This window comes from Mytilus trossulus, chromosome 1, assembly GCF_036588685.1.
Source record: "Mytilus trossulus isolate FHL-02 chromosome 1, PNRI_Mtr1.1.1.hap1, whole genome shotgun sequence".
Lineage (NCBI taxonomy): Eukaryota > Metazoa > Mollusca > Bivalvia > Mytilida > Mytilidae > Mytilus > Mytilus trossulus.
The window spans coordinates 28,125,602-28,137,442 of NC_086373.1; the positions used below are offsets into that span (position 1 = coordinate 28,125,602).

Genomic DNA, 11,841 nt, shown 5'->3' on the forward strand with positions numbered 1-11,841 from the left:
GTGATTTAGAGACAGTTTAACTTACGCGTCAAACGTTAACACTACTTTTAACGCCGTTTCCATTCACATTGTTAACGTCATCATTATCTTCTGTTAACGTTGTGCTATTGTTATGTATCATGTTGCTATATTGAGTTCAGATTATACGATCAAACGAACCAGACGTTGTTTTACTGCCTGTCTAGACTTTAGTTAACCCATCCGTCACATTGGTGCTGTGACCAGAGGATATAATGACGAAAAAGAAAGCCATTCGAGTGGGCCATCGAGGAGCCGCGAGGAGATTAATTTCAAAGATTGAAGAGGAATTAGAGAAAGAAACAACACAACGCGACGAAATAGAAAGCCTATGTGAAACTTTGAAGAAGAAGAGGGATATTCTTTCGGAACTTGATAGTGAAATATTAGAGGAGATTGCAGAGGAAAACATGGAAGCAGAGATAGAAGACTCAGATCGGTATGTTTTAGATATAGAACGAATTTTGACAAAAGTACGCAATTCATCAAGTTCAAAACAGAAAAAACAAAACTAATGAAACTAGCTCTAATCAGAACTTAAATCCAAATGCAGCAGATTTTGTGTTTATCAACTCCACATCTACATGTAATACTCCACATCCCATGCAGAATAATGATATGCAATACAGATCGTCAATGAGCGCAACAAATTCTAGCATCTACCACAAGCTACCAAAATTGAATTTATCATATTTTAATGGCAATTTGTTAAACTGGCAACCTTTCTGGGATGCGTATCAATCAACAATACACGATAACCAAACATTAACAGACGTGCAGAAATTTACGTATTTGCAAAATCAGATTCAGGGAATAGCCGCGCAATGTATCGCTGGTTTACCACTCACAAGTGCAAATTACTATCAAGCCGTATCAATACTGAGAGAGAGGTTTGGTCAGAACCACAAAATCACGAACGCATATATTCAGAATTTAATTGATTTACCCGCACCGAGGTCAAACGCAGACAGTTTGAGAAACTTTTCCGACAGAATTGAGTGTAGCATACGCGGATTAGAATCGTTAGGAACAAACGAGAGTACATTTGGAGCCATTCTTACGCCTATAATATACAATAAGTTGCCGTCCGATGTACGAAAAAACATAACCCGAGACCGCGGAAACGACGACTGGGACATCGAATCATTGAGAACAGCAATAAAGAGGGAAGTATGCGTACAGGTCGCAGGACAATCTACAGGTTCAAGTAATGAAGATTTAGAAATTTTACCGACCGCTTCGTTTATTGCCGAAACATTTAAAGGAATGAACGTAAAACAGTCACGTAAGAAATGTTTATTTTGTGAAGAATCCCATCATCCAAATACATGCAAAAAAGTGAAAGATGTTGAGAAACGAATAGAAATAGTGAAGCGAAAAAAGGTATGTTTTAACTGTTTCGGAAGTCATAGAGTAGCTGAATGTAAGTCAGAATTTAAATGCCGCCAGTGCGGAAAGAGACATCACACGAGTATACATGTACAAGTACATAACACAGAACCAAAGAGCTTAACCGAAAACCAGTAGAGTACACAAAAGACCGTAGCACATACCGCCGTAGAGGAAACGCCACTGGAGCTAACCACATCCTTACATTCTACTGTTACTGCACATACAGATGTTTTACTGAAAACTGCCGTAACTCCAGTTTGGTCCGAAAATCGATCGATAATGACAAATATTTTACTTGACGAGGGAGCACAGAACTCATTCATAACTGAAGATTTAGCTAGAAAATTAGAAATTGAGTCCACCGAAAAGATTTCACTGAAAATATCTGGATTTGGAGGAAACGAAGGACAAGTTCGTCATCTTGATAAAGCAAACATAGCTATTGAAACAGTTGACAATCAAAGAATAGAAATTGAAGTAATAATTGTACCAAAAATTGCCGCTCCTATTCAGACAAAATCACAAAAGGAAATCAAAGCACTGCCATACTTACTTGGTTTACGACTCGCACATCCGATATGCGCGGAAGACAAGTTTAACATATCTTTATTGATTGGCGCAGACTATTACTGGTCAATAGTTGAAAACGAGATAATAAGAGGAAATGGACCGACCGCAGTAAAGTCGAGAATAGGTTATCTCTTGTCGGGACCCGTACTTACTAAAAACGGAAGTAGTTCAAAACAATCAGCAATGTTGAATATTTTGACTGACCACAGAGCCGTTGTTTGCGACTTAGAACAGTTTTGGAACTTAGAATCGTTGGGGGTTTCAGGAAGCGATAATATTAAAAGTCAGTCTGAAGTTGTAAGAGAATACGGAGAAAAGTCTATAATACTAGAAAATGGAAAGTACACAGCTAAGTTACCATGGAAACCAGATTTCCTTCCGCTGCCGCATAACATGGAATTGGTTAAACAGAGAACAGGTAGCGTTATTAGACGTTTAGCAAACAAACCTGATTTATTAAAAATGTATGGAGATATCATAAGGGAGCAGGAGAGGAGACACTTTATTGAAAAGGTTGAGGAAACAAAACTTCCTACCGATCGACCCGTGCACTATATCCCGCATCATCCTGTTTCCAAGGAATCATCTACTACGCCAATACGCATTGTTTATGATTGTAGCTGCAAAGATGGAAGAGATAACCCAAGTCTAAATGAATGCTTAGAATCACACCCACCTGTTTTGAATGATATTACGGGAATACTTATGAGATTTCGCGCTAAGAAATATGCTACAACATCAGATTTAGAAAAGGCATTTCTACAAATACAGCTCGACGAGAAAGACCGAGATGCAACGAGGTTCTTATGGCTTAGCGATCCTACAAACACATCAAGTCCGCTAATAACATATCGCTTCAAGTCCGTACTCTTCGGAGCTACATGTTCGCCATTCATTTTGAGCGCCACACTTCTAAAGCACTTTAAGGAAAATCCGGGGAAACTTTCAGATACACTTTAAAATGGGTTATATGTGGACAACATTTTAACTAGCTTTGATAACGAAAATGACGTAATAGATTATTACAGGAGATCGAGAGAATTACTTATGAAAGGCGGATTCAACCTACGCTCATGGAATTCAAATAGTCCAAAATTACAAGAAATCGCTAGCAAAGAACAAACCTTAGACAAAGATGAGCTTACTAAAATTATTGGTATGCAATGGAACGCTAAATCGTACAAGCTGTTTTATCAAAGTAACACGTTCGAGATGGACAAAAAAGGAAAACTGACTAAAAGATATGTTTTACGGCAATCATCCAAGATTTTCGATCCGTTAGGACTATTAAGCCCAGTTACTGTAAAAGCGAAAATCTTTATGCAATCACTTTGGAAGCTAAATTTGGATTGGGACGAAATATTACCGGAAGATATCCAATCAAAATGGATATTAATTTCACGAGATCTAGCATCGAGCTTAGAAACAGAGATTCATCGAAGTACTCAAACACAGAACGAGAATAACAGAAATTCACCAACTCTTCATGTATTTACCGATGCTTCAACTCATGCGTACGGCGCATGCGCGTACATCTTGTATGACAGAAAACCAACAATAGTAATGGCAAAGAATCGAGTTGCGCCTATCAAGACTATAACTTTACCAAAATTAGAGCTTATGGGGGCTGTAATTGGAGCAAGACTTGCTGATCATATCTGCAAAAACTTTCCAGAAACTTTCAGTGAAATACAATTTTGGAGTGATAGTCAAATCGTACTTAGTTGGCTTTCATCCGTAAAACAACAGAGACAATTTATCAAAAACAGAATTGAAGAAATTAAAAGTTTGTGTGGAGATAATATATGGAGATACTGCCCTACGAAAGAAAATCCCGCAGATCTACTTACACGTGGTATAACATCTGAAGAACTGCAACAGAACGAAATATGGTTTAGTGGACCTAAATGGTTAAACAGCAAAGAAGATTGGCCGACATGGAACGGAAATAACGTAACGTCTAGTGTATGTACAACTGTGTCGGAGAACGATGACAAAATTGAGTCTATGGAGAAAAATCAAAATGTATGTATTGGTATAGGAGAAATCATAGATATTGAACGGTACAATTCTTATAGAAAACTAACCCGCATTACCGCATATGTAATGAGATTCGCAACAAACTGCAGAGCAACGGAAACCGAACGAAAGAAAGATTTGTTACGTAGTGATGAAATTGAAAATGCAAAATTCCTATGGATAAGATATACACAAGGTAAAATATTTAGTGACGAAATAAATTGTATAGATAATTCTACAAAACGTAAAACACTTGTGCGACAATTAAAGCTCTTTCTAGACGAAAAGCAATGTTTACGATGTGGTGGCCGCCGAATAGACAATGCGACAGTAGGAGAAACAGTCAAGTTTCCATATCTGTTACCGGCAAAGGACCGTCTCACACATTTGATAGTGTTAGAAGCACATGAGAACACACTACATTCAGGAATAAATATCACTCTAGCATACATACAACAAACATTTTGGATTCCGAAATTAAGACAGTGCGTGAAATCTATATTGTCGAAATGTGTAACGTGCCGAAAAGTAATCGGAAAATCTTATCCCACACCAGAAATTCCACCATTACCAAAAGAGAGAGTTCAAGATGCCACACCCTTTAGCATCACCGGTGTAGACTTCACAGGTGCGTTAACGACAAGAAACAGACACAACGAAGAATCGAAGGTTTACATTTGCCTATTTACATGTGCTGTCACTCGAGCAGTACATTTGGAATTAGTTTACGATCTCAGCGAAGAATCTTTTTTATTGTGTTTCCGGAGATTTGTAAGTCGACGATCAGTGCCGAAAATAATGATGTCAGATAATGCGCTAACATTTAAAGCTGCTTCAAACGAAATTTCACGACTTTGCAATTCTAGAAAAGTTAAAGAAAATATTCAGAATTATGGCATTGAATGGAAATTCATCCCAAATAGAGCTCCATGGTTCGGAGGCATGTGGGAAAGAATGATTGGCTTAACAAAAATATCACTTAAGAAAATATTAGGACGTGCACATGTCAACGATGAGACTCTAAGGACTGTATTAACAGAGATCGAAGCCACACTCAACGATCGACCAGTGACGTATATTTCAACAGATATAAGAGATCCGGAACCGCTTACACCATCCCATCTTATACATGGACGAAGAATAACAACTTTACCGTATGTATCGTCTTATAGTGCTATTGACAATCTAAATGTTTGTGAATTAACACACACAAACTTGAACAATCAAGCGATACGACAGAGACAATTGATTGAGAACTTCTGGACAAGATGGAAAGGAGTATGGCAAGCCAAAGTGGACAAAAAGAGCTATTTTCTAATATTAGAAAATCATTTTCTAATATTAAGAAATCATTTTCTAATATTAGAAAATCATTTTCTAATATTAAGAAATCATTTTCTAATATTAAGAAATCCATTTCTAATATTAAAAAATCAATTTCTAATATTAGAAAATCAATTTCTAATATTAAAAAATGAATTTCTAATATTAGAAAATGAGTTTCTAATATTAGAAAATGAATTTCTAATATAAGAAAATACTTTCGAATTTCTAATATTAATAAATGATTTTTTAATATTAGAAAATCATTTTCTAATATTAGAAATTGATTTTTTAATATTAGAAATTGATTTTCTAATATTAGAAATTGATTTTCTAATATTAGAAATTGATTTTCTAATATTAGAAAATGATTTTCTAATATTAGAAAATGATTTTCTAATATTAGAAAATAGCTCTTTTCTTTTCTTATATTAGAAAATGATTTTTTAATATTAGAAAAGAAAAGAGCTATTTTCTAATATTAGAAAATCATTTTCTAATATTAGAAAATCAATTTCTAATATAAGAAAATCAATTTCTAATATTAAAAAATCAATTTCTAATATTAGAAAATCAATTTCTAATATTAGAAAATCAATTTCTAATATTAGAAAATCAATTTCTAATATTAGAAAATCAATTTCTAATATTAGAAAATGATTTTCTAATATTAAAAAATCATTTATTAATATTAGAAATTCGAAAGTATTTTCTTATATTAGAAATTCATTTTCTAATATTAGAAACTCATTTTCTAATATTAGAAATTGATTTTTTAATATTAGAAATTGATTTTCTAATATTAGAAATTGATTTTTTAATATTAGAAAAGGATTTCTTAATATTAGAAAATGATTTCTTAATATTAGAAAAGGATTTTCTAATATTAGAAAATGATTTCTTAATATTAGAAAATGATTTTCTAATATTAGAAAATGATTTTCTAATATTAGAAAATAGCTCTTTTTGTCCACTTTGGCTTGCCATAAAGGAGAATACCTTAATTACTTCATTGCGAGAATATCACCAAAGAGCTGGAGTCGACGTTCGGAAGATCAAAGAAGGCGATGTCGTTCAGATACACGACGAATCAAAGCGCGTGCATTGGAAACTTGGAGTTGTGCAGGGCACTATTAAAGGCAAGGACGGCTTAGTACGCGTCGCTATGGTGCGTACCAAATCAGGAATTACAAATCGACCCGTGACGAAACTCTACCCATTAGAAGTCAACAGCATGGACTGTTATCTGAGACGAAGTGAACGAAGAAACTAACGTGTGTGAAAAGACTTGTTAATTTTTCTTATTTGTGAAAAGCCTGACTGCAAAGAGTTTTTTACGTAATTTAATAATTTAATCCTTTTTTCATTATTTGTGAGATCAATCTATTTTTGCTCTTTCCGCATGCCACTACATATCACAGCTAATGGACATTGCATCTGGTGGCCCCGAGTATGTCGGTGATTTAGAGACAGTTTAACTTACGCGTCAAACGTTAACACTACTTTTAACGTTTGTCGGTGATTTAGAGACAGTTTAACTTACGCGTCAAACGTTAACACTACTTTTAACGCCGTTTCCATTCACATTGTTAACGTCATCATTATCTTCTGTTAACGTTGTGCTATTGTTATGTATCATGTTGCTATATTGAGTTCAGATTATACGATCAAACGAACCAGACGTTGTTTTACTGCCTGTCTAGACTTTAGTTAACCCATCCGTCACAATCTCTGATTGCATCTTAAAAATATCAAACGTTTGTTAATTTTCGGATACTAATTATAATCGTACATTTGATATTAATAGACTGTCATCTTTTAGATAAATATAATCATATTCTGTGATATAGGTTTTGTCTGTTCATTGTCTTTTCGGTATAGTGGAGCAATTTGCAGAATAACAAGGTGTAGACGAAAAGTAAATGATTAGAATCATTTATGATATGTCAGTGCTTAACAAAAAGTATATGAATCACCAAATCACCAAAACGTAACATTAAAAGGGTCACTTTTATACGCTTAAATGTATAATGTATCCAGAGATTTTCGTTCTGTTTAACTCAATTATCAACTTTCTGAATTCAGCTTACTCTGTGCCATTCTTTGTAATAGCTGTATTTATTTAATAAACATTTTTAATTTATGGGTGTTGTTGTTTGTTGCTTTTAAAAGTTAGAAAATGTACTCAATGATATTGTAGATGTTTCGTTCAGGGAATGTTCTCACGATCATCTTTCATGTGAAAATTTATCTGGACACCACATTTTCATCAAATTTATGCTTTTAATATATATATACTGGTTAAAACGAATGAATGTTGAGTTGAATGTAAGTCTTTTTTAAGCTGAATAACACGAAACATGTGCATGTGTTTACTACATAGACACCTTGTAAACAGGTGTAACCGGAGAGCATGATTCTCTCGAAAACAAATAGAACAGCCGTCCAGGACCACACTAGTCCAGTTAACTAGCCTTGCTAACTAATTTGTTTTCCCATTTCATACTCCGACACTGGAGATGCTCTGTATAAGTTTGCAGTGCAGTCTTCATGGCCATTGGGACAATTTACATCAAAACCTTTCCCCCTCAGCCAGGCTCCTTTCCAGCACATTTGGTTCTGGTCATGCGATGCAACAATATATTTTTTCTCAGTCATTGTCTCAATGGCAAGTGTAAAGGCTTGGGTGGCATTCAGTCCCGGTTTCTTGCGGCTGGTAATGGTCTGGCTGTTATACCTTCCATCGACTGTAACATTAATAACATTTTCTGGTAGGCCCCTCTCTCGATTAACAGACTTGACAATCTCTAGTTTTTCTGACATGTCTGTCCTGTTAAGTTTTACTAGCTCCTTTCCAACATTATGAGACATTCTACATTCTCTGCATGCTTGTTTGGGAAGGAGGAGGACAGTTCATTCTAGCAAACAGCTCCTGGAACTTTGTACTACCAATTGGACAGTCATGTAGGACTGCAGCCACTGCAACATTGGGTGCTCCAGGGTTGGTACCAGGTTTATTAGTGACAACTTCTTTGTATAACTTTATAACTGGACTCATGTAGGTGCAGTTCTTACATCTAAGGGTGTATTTCCAGCAAACTCCCTTATTTTACTTGTCTGTGTGCCAGTATTTCTGGATTTTTGCAGTACTTGAATTCTTTTGTGTGAGCCTTAATAACAATGTTCAGCATCTTCATCATCTCTTCATGGTCGATGAACCTCATACCAGAAAGTGAACTCCATTCTTCTTCTTCTGTTTTCAGGTCATTGGATGATACCATTAGCTGGGAACGAGTCTTTATGCCATCATTGTGTACAGCTGAAGTAGAAGTGATTGTGGGAGTATCTTTAATGTCCTTCTGTTCAACATTTATTTCATCAACTGGAGCATTATTTATGTCTTGGTCTGGTGTAGTTGACAACTCTAGTACAGGCACAGCAACAGGAACATTCCATGCAATTCTGCCATTCTGGAATCTACCAACAGGTGCAACTCTATGTCTCTGAAGCCGTCCAGCTAAGCCTTTGTTGAATGGGCAGTAACCTTTTGGATACATGTTGAGACGAATAGTTTGGTGGTGCAGTGTAAAGCGCAGAAAAGAAACTTGGAATACAGACCTTATAATTGTTAGTTTTTAAAGGCAGTGCTTTAAGGCCTGACTTTTAAGTCATGAGGTTCATCTTTTCATACGCAATCTTTGCAGGGGGTCTTTTGGCCAGAAATAGATCCGGAAATGTTCGAATTTCTCCTCTTCTTTTTATGGTATGATATGGTTTTTATTTCTTTCATTTACATTGGGGACTAAAGAAACGATCAGTGTGTTTTGTTTGTTTTATAGAACTTGTTATGAGTGTGTATTTTGCATTATAAGCAGTCAACCTGACTACAAACTATCATTATGTGTATTCCGTGCGGAAAGAGGTCGGGTCAATTTCGAGTGTTATCTGACATCTAAAGATTCTTTAATTAGTTCAGACGTTGATATAACAATGAAAAGTCGACTGAACATGATTAATATTGCATCTTCTATTATTCAAAGCGGAATTCGGTTTATGAACGAGAAACTGTAAAGCGTTTTCAATTTCGGTATTAGTTATGTATGTTGTCTACGTATTATCCTGGTTCCCAGTACTACGTTCCGGGTATTAGCTTTTTGTGTATGTGATGTGTAACATTACGATCGGCTACCAGCCAATCTACGTGTGTATGTGTACATGATTTCCCGCCAAAATGACCGTTTTACAGCTATGGAAAAAATAGTCCACAAACGTTCCGTATAATGATATCAAATTCATAATTAATCGTAACTTTTTTTTATCTTTGTATAATAAATATAACAAAATGGATTCCACAAAATTGAAAATAGCATTATTTTACGAGGATTTCTCATATTTTTCTCACTTCCGGCGCAGTAATACGTATGTTTCGAAGAAGCTCGAAGAATTTGACAAAGTGAATTGAGAAGGAAACGGATAGATTTACGTCCTTGCTATCAGGTAAAACAATTTAAATGTACAGAACAAACACATTTACTTCACACAAATAGTACAGGCTTAAGCTTTTTGTTGTCTTATACACGACTGTAGTCTAGTCGACGGCGGTGACCTACAAGGTACGGGTCATACTGGGTCAAGTCTAAATATGTAAACATATCCACGTGCTATTAGGTAGAAAGCATCGTAATGCAATATCTACAATTTTTCCTCCTTTATACATCGTTTAACCAGATATATTTCTCCTTTATAAATCGTTTAACCCGATATATTTCTCTCAAATACACTTAAACACGGGTTGTATGTACGTATCTTTTCTAGTGTTTTCTTGTCCTTATTAAAGTTCATTTGTTGATGTTTAAATATTTTTGAACGACTGAACACAGGAGTGAATGAATTCAACAATTATATATACTGAAGACTTGGGCTGTACAATGATAGTGTACGTATTGCATACTGATAATTATTCTAGCTAGCTAGCAGTAATTATGTTAATTTAGGATGTAATGACAGGAATTCATGAGCTCAGGCTTTCTGAAAAAAATATCAATGACAATGTAAACAGGAACAAAACATTGACACGAATGCTGCTCTCTTCTATGTTATAGTTATTTAGGTATGTGTGTTGCACAAGTTTCAAAAAAATTAAGTTATAAAACTTTTTTTCAGGGCACAAACCCACTTTAAAGACACTTGTCTACTGCCATACCCATCCTAATTTCATGCACCATTTGCAAGCAAGAGACTGAATGGTTTGCAAAATTAAAAATCAGGACGGTGTCCAATTAAAACAAAAGAACTAAACTGGATGAATATTGTAGGAGAAATCTAGAGGAAAGTTTTGATTTGTGAAATTGGTTTTCCTGAAAAGCCATTCATCCTAGCCTGCAGAAAGGAACTATAACTGTCCACCACCAACTGACGAGCTAATGTTGAGCTTCACATATGGAATTAATCAAATACCATCAACGTTTGTGTTTTCAGCACAGATTTCACAAGTTATGACACAGCTGTGTTTTTTTATACCTGTTTATAGAGTTGTATACTAAATTTTATTTTTTTTATCAATAAATATATATTGTGTCATTTAAGAACTTGTATTTTGCCAAAAGATGCATACTAGTGAATGAAAGTGGTGCAGATCATTTTGCTTTGGTATATAGAATTGAATTACAATTGTTCATGTTATTGGAATGCTTATAAAAATAAGGAGATGTGGTACAAAGTATATGATATTTAGTGAGTTAATCAAGCAAAAGTGAATAAGAAATTGGTATAAGCAGTTACAGGTACATGTACTACTGTACAATCTCAAACAATGAGAAAAACTCATACCGTAAAGAGAATTTCATATTTACTTACAAGTTTTGTTTTTGCGTTGAATAATTTTCTTCTATTGTTTTAATTGCAAATATTGGAAGTGGTTAAAATGCTAATGAGACAGCTGTTATGGCCACAGAGCCTTAATTGAAAACTTCTTTTTCATTCATACCAGTAGATTTTGCCTGGAGTTAGAAACATATCTGCCAACTTTTCAAAATGCACATGGGGGTTTACATGAAAGATGGTTCATATAGTCATACAAAACCTCCAAGGGGGCCTTCAAATGGAAGCAGGACAAGTCGCCCCACTGGCTAATCGCCCCACTTTTTAAAAAAACGCCACAAACTGATTTATCAAATCGCCCCACATGTGAAATTGGTTAAATCATGTTTAATATTACTCCTGCCAACTTGCCCTACTTATAAAAAAACGGTAATATTTAGATTAATAATATTATATAATTAAAAATAAAAACTCGCACCACTTTAATGAAAACTAATGTACACAGAATACAAACAAACCGAAAATTAATTTACTTACTATTATTGATATATACTGAAATTATAATTCTAAAAAAACCCTGATTGTTAAAGAATAACTAAGTTTTGAAGCTCTAAGTTATTTGCATAACAATTGAAAAGAAACCTGTTAAATGTATCATAATGCAATATATGGAATTGAACTTATATTCCATGGGATAAC

At 34.8% G+C, this 11,841-nt stretch overlaps 2 protein-coding genes and 1 long non-coding RNA gene across 3 annotated transcripts; all 3 read left to right on the forward strand.

Moving 5' to 3' along the window:
* Window positions 1-1,689: 1,689 nt before the first annotated feature.
* LOC134710390 (uncharacterized) lies at window positions 1,690-2,940 on the forward strand. The gene has a single exon (XM_063570782.1). The coding sequence runs from the start codon at window positions 1,690-1,692 to the stop codon at window positions 2,938-2,940; it is 1,251 nt and encodes a 416-aa protein (XP_063426852.1).
* Window positions 2,941-3,027: 87 nt separating this feature from the next.
* Window positions 3,028-7,565, forward strand: LOC134710490 (uncharacterized). Its single transcript, XM_063570891.1, has 2 exons — window positions 3,028-5,277; window positions 7,536-7,565. Exons 1-2 carry the CDS (start codon window positions 3,028-3,030, stop codon window positions 7,563-7,565), a joined length of 2,280 nt encoding a protein of 759 aa, XP_063426961.1.
* A 1,953-nt stretch (window positions 7,566-9,518) lies between these two features.
* LOC134720871 (uncharacterized) lies at window positions 9,519-10,902 on the forward strand. Its single transcript, XR_010107812.1, has 2 exons — window positions 9,519-9,819; window positions 10,486-10,902. It is a non-coding gene; the product is annotated as an uncharacterized LOC134720871 (long non-coding RNA).
* The last annotated feature ends 939 nt before the right edge of the window (window positions 10,903-11,841 follow it).